We start from the raw sequence: 20,121 nt of genomic DNA, 5'->3' as shown, positions 1-20,121 counted from the left end.
CCGGGTGAGTAAAAAAAAATTAAAAATTAAAAAGACGCCTAAGGCACGGGCCCCTCTTAGGCGCGGGGCCCGATTCCAGGGAATCGGGGGAATCGGTTTAAAGCTGGCCCTGATTGCCTAGGCAGACCTGATGCCAAGGCCAGCAATCCAATTTATTCAATCAGAAATTACATAGACTCAAAAGTTTAATACCAATGTGTAAATTCTGTATCTGACTGCATGACTGTTTGTTATACAACTATAACACCCTCCAGGCTTCTATGAGGTTAAGCTTGCTCTGGACAGTTCTTTCTGCGAAACAATACTGTTCCACTGGCTTGTTTCTTTATTATATTATCATTGGTATTACCGTATCCCTTAAGAGCCCCAGACACGGACCAGGACTGCACTGTGCTGGCTGCTGCATACACACAGAGCAACAAGTCTGCCCCAAAGAGCTTACCATTCTAGCACAGGTCACTGCTTAACTGAATATTTACTAAGTGAACTGACTATTTACTAACTGTATCTTGCTACACATATACAGCCTCAGTTACCCAAAGGCTCCTTTACACTGCTATAAGTGGGCGAAAATGCACCAGAGCTGTGTAAAGGAGCCTTAACAGATGGAGAATCAGGTCCATTATCTTATACTTGGTAAAAATGCTAAAACACATTCTACTAACTTGTACTCTTAGTGCAAATTGGAGAGACTTGAACTTGTACCAACCATTGCTCTGTTTCTCATTTCTTAAAAAAAAAAAAAAAAAAAAAAATCACAAAGACTTTGTTGTGAGTGTGGCACTGGCAATAGCAGCCAGATACGATAGTCCCTTTGCATCAAACAGCCAGGGCCAGATCTGCAGTGGCTGTAAACTGGCACAGCTCCCTTGAAGCTAATGGAACAGTGCCAATTTATAGCACCGGATGGTCTCGCACACCAACTTTAATCTAAGAAACAAAATGTGTTTATAAAAAGGGGCTTATGGATGGCATTGGTAAATCTTTATTGTTAAGTTTGGGGAATATATTCTGAAAAAGAATATAGGACTCTCAGAACAGTGGTTAATAGACAGAAATAATACCATTTTATAAACAGAATGTAGCTGTCAGATTTATAATACTGTTACAAGGAGTGCTCAAATGTCACCATTTAACAGATCTGATAACGTACTTACATGAGTCTCATTCCTAATGAAGTTTCGAAGATCTCCATGTTTCATATATGGAAGCACCACCAAAGGAGACCCCTCACTGGGCAAGCAAATTCCCAGTAGTGACAGGACATTGAGATGAGTGAAATCTTTCATGATGATCCCTTCTTTGAGAAACTGAGCTACTTCTTCCAGGTCTGTAATTCCTGAGAGATCCAGCAGCAGGGGGTTGGGGGAGGGAGAGAGAGAGAAATCGAACTGCAATATATCTCAGGTGCAATAAATTCTAACTTACCAGAAACTAGAGGGGATAGATATAATTTTGAAAACTGGCCATTTTCTCCCACTCCCCAACCAGGGAGGTATAGTTGAAACAATGATCCAAATCTGATTGTGGAGTTCGACACGTGGTTCACATTGAAGTCAGTGGACCTGATCCCCATAAAGCAGGGGTTCTTAAACTGGGGGGTGGCAACCTCTCAGGAGATCACGAGGTTATTTTATGGGAGTCATGAGTTGTCAGCCTCCTCCCCCAAACCCTGCTTCACCTCCAGCATTTATAATAGTGTTAAATATTTTAAAATGTGTTTTTAATTTATAAAGGGGGTCGCATTCAGAGGCTTGCTGTGTGAAAGGGGTCACCAGTACAAAAGTTTGAGAACTACTGCCATAAAGCATGACTTTACTCATGAACATGCTCATGAACTACTCATGTGAATAGCTTCATTGAGGTCACAAGTATCAGAGGGGTAGCCGTGTTAGTCTGGATCTGTAAAAGCAGCAAAGAATCCTGTGGCACCTTATAGACTAACAGATGTTTTGCAGCATGAGCTTTCGTGGGTGAATACCCACTTCATCGGATGCAAGTGATGAAGTGGGTATTCACCCACGAAAGCTCATGCTGCAAAACGTCTGTTAGTCTATAAGGTGCCACAGGATTCTTTGCTGCATTGAGGTCACAGTTATCCATATGTATAGTGTTTTCAGGCTTGGGCTCAGTTTGAACTGCATACTAATATTTATATTTAGAGTATACTCCAGTAAGTTTTCAACACTGTCTGGTTCAAAGCAAGCTGTGTTATAGAACATATTCAATAATCCATTATCTGGATGTATCTGTCTCGCTCAAATACTTTATTCCCCCCTTTTTATAGTAATTTTTTTTTAAATAATGAAGAAGATAAAGCCAGGAATGAATCATTACTATACTATGTATGAACTTCCTTCTGCTGGTTTTCAATTTCATTTATAAAAACCAAACCTAAGCCAAGTTAATGGTGTGCAAAATGCTATTTCCCCTCCCCTGCCTCTTCTCCCTACGCCCATGTTTGTATTTGGGGAAGATGTAAATGTTCGCTTTGACAAATTTACAGAGCCAAATTGATCCCTTCTGTAGCTGAATTGAAAGCAGTGGATTTACCCCAGGGATGAATTTGGCTCTTAGTAGTTGCAGCTGAAGTCAATCTTTTATAGGTGAAAGTGGAACTCTACAGTGCAATTTCCTATTTTGGGTTACTCTGGCTGCCTTACGAGCTATGATGATATCTCACTATTAAAAAATGTAACTCACTGTTCAAGGACTTCACAGCACAATGAATTTTCCTGCCATCATTATCCAACAATGTCCCATGGTACACACACCCAAAATGCCCTGTGTGAAGAATGAGTAATGTTAACCTCCATCTCAATAAGTAAGATTAGCTTTATATTACTTTTTACTTTATGGACTAGCGATTATGCTGTAACATAGTCATTACAGACTCTGATTTCAGACATTTGCAATATATACTTTATAACACATTAGGCTGCAAGTACATAAAGCTAAAACTCTATTTCAAGCATAATTGATATTTCTTGATTTAGATGGAAAGAATAAATAAATGACACAGGCTAGCTCCACAACTGCCTAATATTCTTGCAATGACTATTTAAAAAAAACAAAACCGCATTCCTTCTCCCCCCTACTCTGCTATTTGATGTGTTCTGGAGGGAAGGACTGAATGGCTCAAGAGAGTGATAAGGGGGAAGTGAGCATTTTACCTGCAGTTCACCAGTTAAAAATCCAGTCAGTAGGGCATGATCAGAGGTCTCTGTGAAATAAATTGGGCATCTTGCATAGGGTCAGAGTCAAAGCTCTCTGAAGTCAGCTGGAATCTTCCCGTTGACATTAATGGGCTTTGGAACATGACCCTAGTTTTCAAATGGTGTGTCACCGAAAAATGATAATCACAATTTGCCTTCTTGCCGGCAGTCTCAGCAGAGAAATGAATAGGTGTGTAGAGTAGATTGAAATCCTCTCTCATCCCTGGAGAGGGGCCTTTGGGTTAAGGAAGGGGCAGCGTGGAGAAGCATACCCTGTCACAGCCCATGCTAACCTGCTCTGGGGATCAACAGAGAACTTAGAGCTTCAGGGCTGTGCATTTTCTGAGAACACTTATCACAGTTAATAAAAATAGATACCCTGGAGGATCCCAATCAATGAGGTTGCATGTTCTTAAATAGGTCTAACAATAGGGTTTGCCTGCCGACATCATGAATGCATATTCACTGGGCACAAGAGGTAAAGGATCATTTAAAATTAATATTAACATTTGCAGTCACAGCACTTTTTCAAGCATTAGCACTTCAGAAAATAAGGCTGAGAAATTCTACTTAGGATCCAGAGTCACAAGTTCTGGGCAAAACCAAAGGCGGCTTCGGTCCTGCAAACTGGAATTGGTCAGGAGTCTGTTTTGCAAAAGCAACCAAAATTTCCCAAGTTTGGAACCTGGGCACATTTTATGCAAGCCTTCAAGTATGGATGAGTTAAATTTTTCTGGCTTTGGCCCTTCTATCAACGAAAGGGGCAATTTAAAAAAGGGGATGAGGGGGCATAGTAAATGAAATCAGTGACATTTTCTGGCAGTTTTCCAATATTTAAAAAAAATATAGGGAATTTTTTATGTTTGTTTGGGGAAAAAATAATGCCCTGCTCCTGCTATGGGAAACATGAGCTATAACTAGGGTTGGCTGAATTCAATTTTTTAAAATAATTTCAACAGATATTAATATTTTAGTTTTAAGCATTTTTTATTATCAATTTAAATTTTCACAGTTGTGGGAAATTATGGGGGCATCAGACAACAATTATTTAATGACAGACATTGAGATTCAAAAAGTTAAAGCTATACAACCGTTAAAACATACAACATAAACATCCGTAAGGCAAACACTATTAAGTTCTCAAGCAGCATTTTTCTTATTTTGCTCATCTGTAAATGTTGTTTATTATCAATGGAAATATTGTGAGGTGCGGTGAAATCAACATTTCTGAATTTAGAACCCAATCCTCCCCAGTCTAACTATAATGCACTGAGGGGGATATAGTGTCTGTTGGTTTGATTTGTGACTATTTTCCTGCACCACAGAAATTGGACAAATGGTTTACAGCCAAGTTTCCATCATTGTTCACTGGTTTTCTACCCCTCAGTTTTTGTGCGCGCTAACTGGAGACATTTTATGCCTGAGTTTGAGAGGTGCTGAAAACCCAAAACTTTCACTTAAGTCATCCAGGTATATTGAAGTGCACAAAATGAGTGAACACCTCTAAAAATAATGACCTTGGCATGGGGGTCAGGAAGAATGGGGGATCCTGGTGTGGGGGGGGAAAGGAGGAGAGAGGGGTGGGTCAGGCACACAAAATCTCCGTCATTAATGGGAAGAATGGGGGCATTTTTATAGTGGGAAGGGAGAATGAGGGGACACAGAGCCCCTGGCATGGAGGGGAAGGGAGCAATGAGGGGAGAGGGACATGGTGGACACAGAGCCCATGCCATGTGGCAGATGGTGGAATGGGGGAAGATGACACAGAGCCCCTGGCATGGGAGATAATGCAGGGGGTCCCTGAAATAGAGGGGGATGGTAGGTAGCACACAGAGAGATTGGGGTTGGGGTGCATATGGAGGGATGCAAGATGTCCCTGGTAGGACCAATGTGCTCAGCCTATAAAAACAACAAAGCGTGCAAGCCTCTAGTTAAATGATTGCAATATCTTTCAGTGATCGGTTAGATGCTGTCTTCAGAAAGGAATATGATGAATGGCTGTGCAAAAATGTTAGTTAGCAAGGTAAGAGTTGAAATACTTACCTCTTCCTATTATCTCACTAAAATGCACAATCAGGCTGTCAGCACCAATGACTACATGCTGAACTTCTTTGACCAGGTCTGGATTTAAGGCACCGATGTCAATGTGGACATTAGTTTGCAGCAGTGGACTGGCTAAATCTGAGTCCCCACTGGACAGAAAGGATGCTAGGTCTGTGTGAGGATACTGTGCTGGTCTGCATGAGCCATTCTGCGACAAATTTGGGAGCTGATCTGCAAGATAAACAGAAATTATTTTAATTCTTTTAAGCTTCCTGCTGTGCTCACTGGAAGATCAAGAGGTGTATTTAACTGGTACTTGTGCAAAGTCAGTTATACTCGATCAGTCTGGAAGTTAGCCTGCTTTACAACACACTTCGTCACAAAAGGGAAAAGGAAAATATAGGTAGCTGCCTTGCCAAAGCTCAACTACGTCACCGAAGACAGAAATTTACTCTGGGTCCAACCCAGCTTCTTTTGAAGTAAATGGCAAAACTGCCAGTTACATCAGAGGGAACAGTACCAGGCCCTTCCACTTCTAGCCAATGTAAAAAAAAAAAAGAAAAAGAGAAGTATGTAGTATATCTAGACTATGCAGCCATTGGAGTAAATTTGCAGAAGAACACAGATGCAAGTAGGAAGTAGTAAAGGATTCAAAGTACAAAACTTTGGGTTATTGTCAGATTATAATCTGGTAGGCAACTTTACATTTCATGAAATTTGATTAAATTCCCAAACTGCCTGTGACAAGCTATATTTATCTAAAGGTCAATATTCAACCAGGGAAATGCCTAAAGGTGAGTCATATCCTGTAGCTTCCAAAGATAATACAGTTGGTGTAACATGAAAAAAAAAACAATTTGTCAACAGATTTTAAATTACAGCAATTGCAATGTTTCAGTTAAGCATAGTAAATGCTTTGGGAATAGTTTAAATCAATATAACATTCACTTTGTTGGTATTGTTTCTTAAACATTTTACTACCGTTTTGTATAATAGAGTCAAAGAGCCAAATTTTACTTTCAGTTACATATGGAATGAGTCCAGCAGAGTCAATGAGCAGAATTTAGCCCACTGTCAAAGAAAACCCCTAAGAGATGAGGCTACTTTATCAGAGAGAAAAAGGGAATTGGACATAGATATGTTACATGAAATTATAAAATGCAAATAGTGCTAAAATTATTCATTAGATTCCAGATACTAACTCCATGCTGTTATGTTTAGAAACACAAATCCCTCACATTTATGCTGCACAAGGAGGGAATGTATCCAATTATCACTATGTAACTGAGGCGAGTCTTTCCAGTTTTGTAAAATAATGTTAATAGCTGTTATCAGTGTACCTCAAAGTTTTCCAATGTTCTTTTCATTGTATTCCTTACAGTAAGTGAGATGCATATCAAAGGCATATTCAATATTAATTTAGTTCTTGTGATTTTCTAGGAATAAGCTGTAGCTTTCTTTTATATCAAGAAGATGAAGGTGCCTTGTAGGAAAGCATGGCAAACCTGTCCTGGACAGAGCGAGGTGAATAACTGATTTTTCAGTTTGCTGGTAGTTCAAAAAAAAATTGGGGGAGGGGAAAAATCAGTTTGACCCAAACCAAAGTAGAAAATTCTGAAAAAGTTCAGAAAATCAAAAAAGTCCATAAAAATTATTTTCTGGTTAAACAAAGCATTTACTTTGACCCATAATGAACTGTTTGGTGCCGTTTCTGGACATTTTTGTAACATAAAAGCAAAGGAAATTAAGGGCTAGCTTCACCAAACAGCTGGAGGAGGAGGAGGCGGTATCTTTAGGCCAATGGTTAGGGCAATCATCAAGGATGTGGGAGACCCACATTCAATTCCCCCCTCTCCCTGATGTAGACCAGCAATCTGAACTTAGGTCTCCCACATCACAGGAGAGTGCCCTAGCATAGGCGCCGACTCCGTGGGCCGGAGCACCCACGGAAAAAAATTGGTGGGTGCTGAGCACCCACTGGCAGCTCCCCGCAGTCCCGCCCCACCGCCCTGCTCCAGCTCACCTCTGCCTCCTCCTGTTTCTCCTCCCTCCCAGCCCTTGTGCCGCGACACAGCTGATTTGCAGGGCAGGGAGGGAGGGGGAACACCGTGTGCTGAGGGCAGAGGTGGGGTTGGGGGGGGGATTTGGGGAAGGGATCCAGTAGGGGCAGGGGGTGTGCAGTTAGGGCGGGGACTTTGGGGATGGGGTTGGAATGTGGGCGGGCCAGGGGCGGGGATGGGGTGGAGTCAGGGCCGGGCCAGGAGTGGGGAAAGGGGCAGGGCGTGCAGGCACCCACCGGCGCCAGAGAAAGTTGGTGCTGCTGTGCCCTAGTCGTTGTGGTCTGGTGGTCTTGATTTCTCCTGTACGTCTCCCTTGGTGAATGCCCTATCAGGCCATTTTGTACAAAGTGGAACAACTTTGACAGGAGAGACTGAGAAGACCCACATAAGCAGATTTAATCGTACAGCTTGATTTTTGAACCATAAGCTGAGTTGCAGTGTTGGCCAGTTAGAATATATGTCATTTCATTTTTAAGTGAGCATAACTGATGCAGGAGTCATTGAGACACACTCAAAGTTATCCTTGCAGGATCTTTTTGGAGTAGAATTGCACCTTTTACCTGGTAGACCTACATAAACATATAAGAGTGAAAAATTCATAAATCCGCAGCTCCTCATTAAGGTTTGGAATATGGTATTTTTTTCTATAAATTTTTTACACTGATTTTATGTGTTCACTAATCTCTTTTTGCCACTTAGTCTATAGTAAAAATTAAAAAAACCCCACCAAGCCCTCAGTTTAACCTGGTGAAATACCTCTGAAATCTACCTTCTATAAAAAAGCAGGTGAAGGTCCCTCACAAAAAACAGGCAGGTCTGATGAAAAATTGAGCAATAAGATATAGTTCAAAACAGGTGGTCGTATGAAGATAGCTGAAAAACAACGAAGTTAAAATATGGCAATGTCTGCTCAGATTAATAACAGAGACGCACCTTCCTGAAACGTTGATCTGTAGTCTACAGAGTCACTAGAAACCATTTCTGTAGTTGGACTTACGCTCCTTGCGCTCACAAGCCTATCCAAATGAGGAGTGTGCACTCTTCCATCATAACGAACTAAATCACTACCCAGATCTGAAAGCGGGTTTGAAAGAAACAGTGTCAAACACTCATGTACAGTGTGTATCAGTCCTAATTTGGAACACGTATAGGGGCTAGATTTTTGGCTGTACTGAGAAGGGGGGCCCCCAGGGAAATTCAGGGAAATGTGCTGTCCTGAGCCGCAACAAAAGTTAGAGCAGCTTGGGGGCTGCTTTAATTTATACCAGCTGGCTATAGTTCCTAAGGGACCCCACAACAGTTGAGTATAGATGAAGTACAGTTCACTCCAGCCATGCCCTCTTCCTGCCCCTTAGGACTGGCTAGGGTTCTACCCCCTTGAGAGCTGCCCCGCCTCAGGGGAATTCTCAGCTGGCCAGATCTGCTTGCTGGCCCTTCACACAGCCCTGGCACCAAAAAGGTGCTGAAATGCAAGCAAAGATTGGACCTATTTTTTGCAATTTCTACTGGCAGGGTATATGAGAAGGATATTACATTACATGTAGGCAGTGCATAAAATAGTTTAAGTTTTAAAAGAACCCACATATTTTGTAAATTACTTCATGAAGTTAACAATGATGCACCTTTAATTTGTTTTTTCTTCTTCATCCATAGAAAACCCCCCAACAACAATAAAAACAACACTGATGTTGAGACAACTCCAGCAATCAGTCCTGTGAAATTCTGATCTTGCAGAACCAGCACTTTCCCAATAAGCGTTGACAAAACTTCTTGCTTCCACTAACAGAAACAAAGAAAAAGATATTGTAATTCTGTGAAGATTTAAAATAAAAAATCCATCAAAAATAGATAATACATATTAGCACTGAAATACCCATTATGGGCTAAATCCTGGCCTGAAAGGTTACACCATGGAGAGACGTTTAGAGTAATGAATTTGCACTGGTGGAAATGAAATTGGAATCTGGTCCTCTGGGGTTCATCACATCCTTTCAAGAAGCCAAGTAGCCATCACACCCACAAAATGCTATTGTACACAAGAAACCCAGCATTTGCACACACAATTACTTTTTTCTTTGCACTATGTAGCGCATAGGAGCCACAGGCCTGGACCAGAACCCCTTTGTGATAGGCATAGGCAGCAGGTGAACCTCCCCTTTCGGGAGGCTAGCCCCCAGCCCCGCCCCTTCTGCCCGAGGCCCTGTCCTAGCCAGCTGGAGTCCCAAGACGCCCCCACCCCCTGCAGCTGGAGGAGCCCCGCCCTCACCCCGTGGCTGGAGGAGCCCTGGCCCACCTGTCTCAGCCATGCCGGTGGGCCCAAGCACTGAGCCGCCGGTGGGCCTGAGCACCAGGCTGTTGGCTGGTGTGAGCACTGGGCCACTGGCTGGACTGAGCTGCCCCAGGCCGCTGGCCACAGCAGAGCCACTGCTGGCTTCAGGGAGAGGGGGACTGAGGGCGGGGCCCCAGGGCAGAGTGTAGGTGGAGCCACAGGCCTGGGTTAGGGGAGACTTAGCCTCCGCAGGCCTACGATACCTGCCGCCCATGGTGATAGGCCCTGCACAAACACAGAACAAAGACGACAGTCCCAGCTCTGAAGTGCTTACAATCTAAACTGCCACTTTGTGTTAATCACCTTTTACTCAAATTGCACCGGCAAAAGTGGGGGTTTATAGGAAAAACCACTGTATTTGATTTTAAAACAGCCCTAGTACATGCCCGTCTGGCTGAAATATGCTGCAGGTTGTGTAGTATAGTTCCCAAGGTCATGTGATTCTATCCTTGCCAATTTTTAGCTAGTCAACAAGTTTGAAAAAAACAAGCAAACACACACTGACCAGCTACCAGGGCAAAATTATTTTAGGACACATGGCACTATCTCAGTCAACTGGAATGCACTGGCAATCCTTCGTCTTTCTTGTGTGGAAGTCAGTCCTTTGGGTACTGTAATGAAGGATTTGTCCATCAAAAGTGCAAAATTTCTTCTTTGCTGAGCAGACAACAATTTCCAAGACTTTTTGCCAGTAAACAAGTAGACAACATGTTTAACCCCTTCATTACTGAACTCTTTGCTTCCACATGTAGAATGTGCCACACCTGTGGTGGTTAGGAGTCAAAGGATTAAGGAAATATGACACAATAGAACTGATTAAATACGTTACATAACCAACAACATAAATGTAAAAGTGTGTGTGCATTTCTCATGATATATACATAAATAAAATATGAGAGACATGGCATTTTCAATCTTCTATGAAAATGTATTTGCCAAAGGGAAAGCATAAGGAGAACCTTTGATTGCATAGTTTGTCAGCAATATATCCAGGAATTAGCACCTGTGCTTTTAACAGAAATTGTCTCTCATAATTATTTTATTTGTATTGAGGTACAGCTTAAGGACCAGGACCACACTGTGATAGGTGTTGTACAAACACACGACAAACAAACTGTCCTTGCCCCAAGGAGCTTACCATCTAAATCAGTGGTCCCCGAACTGCATGGCGCACCCACTACGGGGGCACGGAGAAACGTTAAGAGGGGCGTGACAGGGCTTGGGCCAGCCCCCACAGGAAGTGGGGAGGGAGCCTCCCAGCTCCACTTCGGCTCCAGACCCAGCGCCTCCTGCAGCTGAGGCCCTGGCTTTGGCTCCTGGCCTCGACCGAAGCCAGGCCCTGGCCTCAGCCCCCGACCGCGGCCCGGCTCCCAGCCCTGGTCCCACTCCCGCCTCTGGCTCTCGCTCCCGGCTGCGGCTCTGGCTGCAGTCTCAGCCCTGCTCCTGGCAAGGCACAGACAAATTACATTATGGGTAAGTGGGGGCCATGACATAAAAAGTTTGGGGACCACCGATCTAAATGAAAGTCATACTGTAGGTTTAGATCCTATTCACTCTAAAGTCATTGTTGATTTCAGTGGAGCAGCTCAAGGCCCATAATGTACAAGCTGCATAATTTAAAGGAACATCATTTGTGATTTTTGTCTTTTCTCAACAATGTTATCAACAATTATGAAAGATGCTTGTAATGCCACATGAATCACCACAGGGTCAGATCCTGGCCTTATTTAAATCAGTGGCAACACCCTCAGTAACTCAGTGGGACCAGGTTTGGGTTCATAGAGGGTGACGGACTTGGATTCAAGTACTTGTTCTAAATATCTGCATTTTATCAAACTAATAAAACTGAATTGTGCATGTGGAGAACAGGTTATTTCATGCTTTTTCTACACAAAGTGCCTGATCCCATTGACTCCAAGGAAGGCCTGCAGGAACAGGACCAAAACTATTGCCTCATCATTTCCACATGCTTCCCTGTCTATCTGTCCACATCCACCTGTTGTCTCTTGTCTTACAATTTGATTGTAAACTCTTTGGGGGCAGGGACCATCTTTTGTTGTTTGTCTGTACGGCACCTAATATAATGTTCACATTTTTCTGAAGAAAGCTGGAACTTAGAAATAATAAGACACACACACACATACACACGAAAGTTCATGAACTGAAACCACTACCAACATGAGGATTAGAGTTGCATTTTAAGTTTGCAGGCACCATAATTCCAATGGCGTCATTATTAGCTATATCATATATGGAGTGAGGGTATCCCACCTCTATATTTAGCTCACTGTGGGATTTCAGCAGATCTCTGGGAACCATACAGAAAACTGATCCAGACTGTAGGCGGATGCTCTCACAACTTCTATTTCCAACTTTTAGCACTTCGCCTTTAATAGCTTCTGAATCAATGTAATTTCCCTAGAAAAAAATTTAAATATATTATGTTAACAATCATTTAGTATAATTCTTAAGGAGATGCTCTACTGCTGACTCAGAAAACATTATTTTAAGGTAGCAAAAGCAACAATTATGAAATCAAACAAAATACTACACAATTAGTCTTCTATTGCCTAGCCAATGCACATGTTTAATTTCTGTTAATGTAAATGGCAGTTTGGCAGAAAAACAAGAAGGGAAGTAAAATGTTGAAGGCCAAACTCTGTTCTCAGTTACACTCATGCAACCCACATGATTTCTAAAAATGAAAACATCCAAGGAACATATTCTGCTGGGTTTTTTTACTGTCTCACATTTTTGCATAATTCACATGAGAAAGGAAGCATTATACTGCCCTATTTATACAAAACTGGCATTCTGTTATCCACTACATTGTAGGCATCTCAAACATTTTGTTTTGTAAGTGGCATGGGGAGATACATTATATTTACAAAAGGAGTGAAATCTGACAGCGAACTGCTCTCGTAGAATTGGGCAAATTGTAGGACCCATCCTATTTTGGCTGGGACAGTCCCCTTTTTAAGTCCTATCCCGGATGTCCCGACTTTTTTGGCAAAACTAGGCATTTGTTGATGATCAGTTGGCAAGAGCAAATGGGACAAATGCCCAGTTTTGCCAAAAACGCAGGGCACACCTCCCTTGGGAGAGTGCAGAGGAACAGTCAGGAGGACGTGTGGCAACACCAGGTGCCAGGACTCAGGCTGTCAGCCCCAGGTGCCAGGGCTTGGGCAAGCAGTGATGCCAGGCGGCTCAGGCCAGCCCTGTGCAGGGGGAGGGGGGCTTGGGCCAGCTCCATGCAGGGTGGGAGAGGGCACGGGCCAGCCTCTCGGGGTATCTCATTTTCTCTTTGGGAAATAAGGTCACCCCAGTAAATTGGATAAAAGGAAACGTTCAACAAACCAAAGATGAGCATTAACCAGTAACAATGACAGCATTAAAAGGACCCCATTCTGCACTCCTTACCCAGGAAAACTGCCCTTGACTACATCCCAGACTAAGGTGAATCATTATTATTATCAGGGGCGGCTCCAGGCACCAGCACGCCAAGCGCGTGCCTGGGGCGGCAAGCCACAGGGGGCGCTCTGCAGGTCGCCGCAAGGGCGGCAGGCAGGCTGCCATCGGCGGCATGCCTGCGGAGGGTCCGCTGGTCCCACGGCTTCGGCGGACCTCCCACAGGCGTGCCGCCGAATCTGCGGGACCGGGGACCTCCCGCAGGCAAGCTGCCAAAGGCAACTTGCCTGTTGTGCTTGGGGCGGCAAAATACCCAGAGCCACCCCTGATTATTATTGCTACTTGTATTGTGTTAGTGCCCAAAGGCCCTGTTCAGGATTAAGGAGGGTGGCCACTCTTGCATCCTCAGAATACTGGACATTCAGGTTCGGGTACTTCTGGAAATAGCCTGGACCTGCCCCCAGCTGTGAGACTCCACCCCGCCAGTGTGACCTTGCACGCACAGCATGTACAAAGTCAGGATGGTGGGGGAAGAGCGGTGCACTCTTCGAAATGGTGTCCCTGTGATGTGCTGGGCAACAGCAGCTGTACTGCTGTATCACCAATTAAATTGCCCCGGACTGAACGTGAGGGGCAAAGCTGTGCCTAGTTAATAGATTGGGGATGGGCAGGAGAGAGCTGCAAGGCTATTTAGCCCAGAAGGTAGAAGGTCACAGGAAGGAAGTGCCCATGGGGGAAGAAAGACTGGTAGCCTTTTCAGAATCAGAGCCGAGAGAGAGCTCTCAGGTGGAAGATACCTGCTAAGGAGTGTATGCTATTGTAAATACAGAGCTGTGCAAATTTGTTAGGTTGGTGGGGAGAACACTAAATAAATTGCAAAGGTGTTTGACCAGAAGAAAGTCTATGAGTGGTTTGTGGCTAGAAAAAGGACAGGATCGGGACTCCGTCCTGTCATACTCCCCCATCCCTGGTAGCAGACATAACCACGACCGGTTTTGTCTCTGTACCGACAGGGACAAACCATTTAAAAACAGGGCTGTCCAGCTTAAAACCAGACAGATACCCTGTCTAGGATTAGTGTCCCCTTGGTGCTGGGCAGCATTCAATATTTAAGAAGATACAGCTCCTGCCATGAAGACCTTTCAATCTAATTTGAGACAAAACACAGAGTAATTTTAACAAACAATTGGAGGGAAGTGGGGCAGGCAGGCTGAGGGTAACACTAATAAGAACACACTTTACCATTGGCTGACTATGGATTTATTATTATTATTATTATTATTTTTCCCTAAGAAAGGAGTGCTGAAGACCACTTAGCCCTGACCCTGCAATGAGTTCCATGGGAGCAAATCCCTATACCCAGGCAGAGCAGATCATAATAAATATAGGATAGTTTTGTAGGACTAAATTCTAAAATCCTAAATCAAGCCTCTTATTCAATGGGAATTCTGCTCAGTTAAAGATCACAGAATGTGTCAGATATTTTAGGGATAGAAGGGAGTGCCTATTGATTACTACCGAGGTGGCAGAATAAGATTCCCTTTCATGTTAGTTCTTTCGTTTTTTAAAAAGAATCTGTTACCTATTCCCACCCTGTTTTTAACAGTTGGTTCCCCCTCAAGCCAGATGGGGGCAGTTAGTTACTACTTGGAGTAGCTATCACAGATCAACTCTATATACCATCTGCTCCCACAACGATGAGTATCTGAAGCATGTTGAACAGCACTGAAGGCTTAGAATGGTCCTACAGATCATAAGTAGGAATGATGGAGCACAATTTAAGAATGGAAGATGCAGAATAATTCCTAATGGGGAGATTCAAGACTGTAACAATCTGCTAAAGGACATGGAAGGAGATTGATCAATAGTCATTTAAAAATGGACTGGACAAGTTTCTTAATGTAATGGGGTCTACAAACTCCATACTAAGCGTAGACAGAGGCAGGGAGGAGAGTCTCTCTGATTTACAAGCAAGCAGCTTGCTCACACCCCCACATGGCTACAAGAACTACCAGTCCTGGAGGCAGGAACCCACAGCTACAACCAATAGAGAAAACAAGATCTGCTAAAGGGGAGAGCACAGAGAAGGGAAGGGGAGGTAGAAAGGCCTGAGCTAGCAAAGGGGTAACAGTCCTACACGAGGCTGCCTCCAAGAAAACAGCCAGGAGACTGAAGGAGACTGCAAGCCCTACAATTGAAGGGCTGATAAACTTAATTGGATGTGAGGATCCAGGAACTGACTTGGCCAGAAGCTGAGACCCCTAAAAAGACCACACCAAGAGGCAGTGACACTTAAGATTACCCCACAGGGAACATCCTATACTGGATTGGGAATAGACAAGGTGGCTTAATAGATCACTTCCATCTTTGATTTCTAGGGCAGACTTGTCAAGTTTGATTGTTTGACATGAAATTGTGATGGTCCCAATATTTTCCATGGCCAGAATGAGTTCTGTTTAAAAATCAAGTCCTGCTATATATCAGTAATACTTGTAGTCTGTCTCTGGTTTGGTATGTGTGTATGAGCTCTGATCAGGCAAAGCCTTGGGGCCTGTTGCTCAGTCTCTGTTTAGAGATTGAATGGAAATGGGGACTGAAGTTGATATAAAACTGCAGTAAGAGCATGAGAGAGATCCATGTTGGTGGTGAGGACAGTGGACTCAGACAATACTCTGGAATCTGGGGGACTGGCCCTACAGAGATACAACAAGAGTCAATTAAAACTACCTTCGGCCCAGTTCTCTGTCCCATTTACACTGTTAATTGAATTGTCTAGTTCTTTAAGCTGAAGGACCCTTGTAGAACAGCTGCTCCAGACACTGTAGTGCACTTGTGCACAATCTTGTAGGGGCTCAGATGCAGCAGCACTTAATTAAACAGCCTGCCTCTGACTCAGGACAGCATTGATAGGCATTTTCAAGAGAATCTTAAGTAATGATCACATGCAGAGCTAAGACAAGTTGACGTGTCTCACTGATAATTCTGACCTAGAGCTGCTATGGAGTCGGTTGCAGCTGTTTCTTCTACTTCTATGTATTTGCCTATCACTTCCTACATGCTGGGACAAGCTGCTGACCTGATCTGATCGGCTGTTAAAATTCTTTGTTGCTTAAAACAAACATTGATCTGTTCCAGTGGCTTCCTTGTGAATGCCACTGGACTGCAGTTACGTACTATGATAATGGATGACAGAAATACCCAAGAATAAACAGACAGATATTGTATTTGGGAGGCTGGAAGATAAAAACCTGTATAATTAGCCTATAAGTATGGTATGGGGCAATTGGTTGAGTACTGCCGTAGAAGGAATTCAACAAAGGAGCCGGCCATGTGGACAAATCATCCATTCCTTCTGCAGTTTGGTGGTGTTCACAAGCAAACTTGGACAGGAGGTAATTTTTCATTTACAGCTAGGATGCACTAGGCAGTCAGCAGGCTCAAAGTTCAGAAGAACGGGTCACTGACTTCTTTTGGCAGGCAATAAGTAAATTACATTTTCTTGTCCAGACCGAGTTTTTGGTTGTCCTAGATTGACAGACAATAAGATTTATCCTAACTTGTGTGCTTTGCAAGTTGGCAGGAGATGGGAGCATTTCAGAAGCAGTGTTCTCAGCTCATTGGGTGGGAATTGATCAAGAGAGTGCCTCGTGTCACTCTGCCATGACCCCTCTGACCAGCCTATGAGTAGCATTGATAAGACTTCAAAGAGAGTCACATACTTGGCAAAGGAAGATGGCTGTGATGAGGGACCTTGACACAATGTAATATGGAGTTTTGGAAGCCCTCCACTGAAGACAAAAAACATCTGGGACTTCAGGAACACAATGTCCAGATGGACAAAGTCCTAGATAAAGCAGTTGAATAAATATAGTTCTGAGCAATATTTTCTTATAAAACATCTTGTGTTCATCAAGGGAAACCAGAGAGAACCTTTCAGTCAGTATCCAGTCATTTGTTGAAAGCCAAATGTGTCACACTAGATTAGTCCGACTGAAAAACTCATGATAAAAGCTTTCCCCCCTTCTAAAACTAATTAATAAAAAGATAAAAGAACTTTGGTTTGGTAGAACAGTTTGCTCACTGAAGCAAGTTACCATTTAATTTCATGCTGTGGTTGCTTAATTATTGCTCAAAATAAGACCAGGAGGCATGTAAACTTACGTGTGTGTAATTTTGTCTGTGTGTAGGGGTGAGGGGAAAGTGTTGCCAGTATGGCTTATAATGATCTTTTGGCTCCTGAACATAAATTCTAAAAGTCGCCTCAGTGTTTCAATGGACACATCCCACTATAACTAATTTTATTTGGAGGAAGATGTTAAATTGCTGCCTGTTCATGCTTTATTCTAGGAGACCAGCTTTGACTAACATCATTGTCTAGTTGGTCGCCAGGAAATCATCCAGGCATTAGGCTTCAGAAGGCAGCTGCCTAGGGCACCATGACTACAAGGTAAACCAACAGGGCTGAAGTGTCATTGCGGTCACCCTCCAATAAGCCAGTCCTTAACCAAACTCCTCTACCATCATCACTGCTTCCAATGAAGCAGAAACAGAACATCCTCTTGGAGGAGGAAATGGTAAATATAGTTGTGGAGACTAAGCTAGGTGGGCAAAGGAAAGCATGGAGTGAATGTGGAAGCACCAAATCCCAAATCTTCACCTATGATAGCAACCTGTCCCCCATGCAGTCAGCGTGCAAGACCTGGAGTGCAATGACAATGCTATGTTGCCATGGCATGAAGAAGCTGGGCAGAGAGAGATTCCATGCTCTCTCTGTACGCTGCATAGCTGAACACTGTTGAGGGTCTCTCCAGCTGAAGGAGAGAGGATTGTGTGGGCTGGAGTTCCATGTGAGGCTGGTTGGGAAAATGCCAATTAAATGCTCTTTTGTCAGAATTTGCTGATTTGTCGAAATCAAAACATTTTGTGGACGTGGTTCAATATTGATGAAGTTCCAGTGGAACTTAGACATGGGTCTGACAGAACCCTGCCTGATTTCCTGGCAGCTTGCTCACCTGACTCCTTGGCAGCCTACTTGCTGGACTGTCGTGGAGTCAGGGACTCCAGGTCTCCCAGGATTCATGGCTCCAGCACAGTCTGGCAGGTGGGCTGCCTCACAGCTCAGCCCAACCTCCCTTTTGTGGAGAATTTTGAAATTTTTGGTTTTCATTCTGAATCAGAATGAAACCAGACTTTGCTCTATCAAAATCCTCCGCACCGTGGAATTACCTTTCTTTGCCTCGCTCTAGTTCCAAGCATGCAGCCTGGACACAGTGGGCTGTGTCTGCTAGTACACCCACACCCTGCATTAAACCTGTATGCTGGGTTGGGACTGAGAATTCCACTCCTCAGTGCACACAGCCTGATTACTCAGAACATGCACTCATTATCAAGTTTGAACCCTTCATAAATTCATAAATTTTAAGGCCATAAGGGACCATTAAGATCATCTTGTTTGACCTCCTGCATCACACAGGCCACAGAATTTCACCCAGTATTTCCTGGATTCAAGATCAAGAATGCCAGTGCTGCTAAGACAGTTTCATTTTCCTCCAGTGGAAAGGACACAAAACCATAGAGGAGGAATAGTGAGTCTACAGACCAACCATTTAAAATTCTGAGCTAGATCTGTACTCCTGCTAATTCTTAAGTGTGCAGCTGAAGATTCCCCAAGTGTTCTGGAGCTCATGGTGGGAAGGAGATATGGCTGGAGCATGCTGTGCTCTGGGTTATCCATTCTGGTATAATAGCTCGTAACAGGCTGTTAAAAGCTGGTGCAATTTAGAACAGTCCTGAGGCTGCTCTAACTTGCATTTGGGCTGAATTAGCCCCTGGCTCCTTTGAGGACCAGGAAAGTCACCTTTGCATTCCCACCCAGTGTGCCAAGTGTTCCCCGGTATATCTGTGAAATCAGCTCTTTATGTATAGTTCATGACAACTGGGACTTCAGAAGAATGTGGTAAAAGTAGAGAACAATGCTCTCAAGATATTCCCTGCTGAACATTTTTCTGCAGAAATCCTTTAGATCTTTTCTCCAAACCTTCATTAAACATCAGCCCCCTATTACAGGTAAGTGTTATGACAGATAGTTTGTGTTTTAGTACCTATTTGCTGGTGTAAGCTGAAATATTATTGCATAATATTGTTTATTGAACAGTGTTTCAGTTATCGGCGTAAAGTCTAGTAGATCAAAGCCAATGATTTAAAAGACCATCTAAACATTTCTTACCTTAATTTCCAATATATTTTGATTGCCCCTTGAGATCACCACTGGCTTTTCAAAAGGTTTAAATACAGGATTATTCACATAATCAAAATCGAAGTATTGTTTGCTGACTCCATCAAAAATGAAAAACACTTTTGTTGCAAAGGGTAGTTGCAGACTGAATGATTTCAGTGAAGGAGTTGTGCAACAGATTATCTCTGTGTTAGAACGATGGTTACATGTCTGTAATAAGAAAGGGGTACAAAACAGACAGATGCATTTAATATACTGGAGGTGCATAAACATTTTCAAACACCATATAAATACTTACATTAAAATATATTCTTCAATGGCCAACTTTTTTCAAATAAAGTTTATAAAAGCTGCAGAGCAGTAGGTATCTTGCTATATAAAAATCAAAGTAAAATTATCATGCATCTTAGGCAGAGTTTTTCTTAGATCTGAGTGATCAGTGCAAAAACTTCACTCTGATGCATTTGCACACTTTTGAGGAAGTATATTAGCAAACATATTTCCTAGCATTAGTGTGCACATTTTAGGCAAATATTTTGCTGATAATTAATGGTAAGTAAATCTCAAGCCAAGCACCATCAATATACTATATTCTGGCTACTTTATTACTGCTCCAGTGACACAACCCAGCCACAACCCAGAATAACTAGTCTCTGTCAGAGGGACTCCCATGTGGAGATCTGCTGGAGTGCCATTCCCTTAATACTGCCAAAGTGACATGAATTGACCAGAATATGGCTGCCAAAACTGCTATGAGAACCTGTGCCAAAAATTCACTAATTTTCTTTTAAAATTATATAGTTACGGCTCCAGTCCTGCAACATACAATCC

At 43.1% G+C, this 20,121-nt stretch overlaps 1 protein-coding gene across 9 annotated transcripts in view; it reads right to left on the bottom strand.

The window, feature by feature from the left end:
- The window catches only part of MET (MET proto-oncogene, receptor tyrosine kinase), a 125,181-nt gene that overhangs the window by 8,270 nt on the left and 96,790 nt on the right, over nucleotides 1-20,121 (bottom strand). For all 9 annotated transcript variants that reach the window (XM_039508576.1, XM_039508563.1, XM_039508616.1 and 6 more), the window contains 7 exons: nucleotides 19,282-19,500; nucleotides 11,919-12,065; nucleotides 8,941-9,097; nucleotides 8,252-8,392; nucleotides 5,259-5,489; nucleotides 2,704-2,784; nucleotides 1,158-1,339 (listed from right to left, as the gene is read on the bottom strand). In XM_039508576.1, the coding sequence (XP_039364510.1) occupies nucleotides 1,158-1,339; nucleotides 2,704-2,784; nucleotides 5,259-5,489; nucleotides 8,252-8,392; nucleotides 8,941-9,097; nucleotides 11,919-12,065; nucleotides 19,282-19,500 (1,158 nt within the window). The remainder of the gene's footprint in view (nucleotides 1-1,157; nucleotides 1,340-2,703; nucleotides 2,785-5,258; nucleotides 5,490-8,251; nucleotides 8,393-8,940; nucleotides 9,098-11,918; nucleotides 12,066-19,281; nucleotides 19,501-20,121) is intronic.

The sequence above is a fragment of the Mauremys reevesii genome, linkage group 1, assembly GCF_016161935.1.
Source record: "Mauremys reevesii isolate NIE-2019 linkage group 1, ASM1616193v1, whole genome shotgun sequence".
Lineage (NCBI taxonomy): Eukaryota > Metazoa > Chordata > Testudines > Geoemydidae > Mauremys > Mauremys reevesii.
Note: the sequence above shows the minus strand (reverse complement) of the source record. Positions and strands in the feature narration are given on the sequence as shown.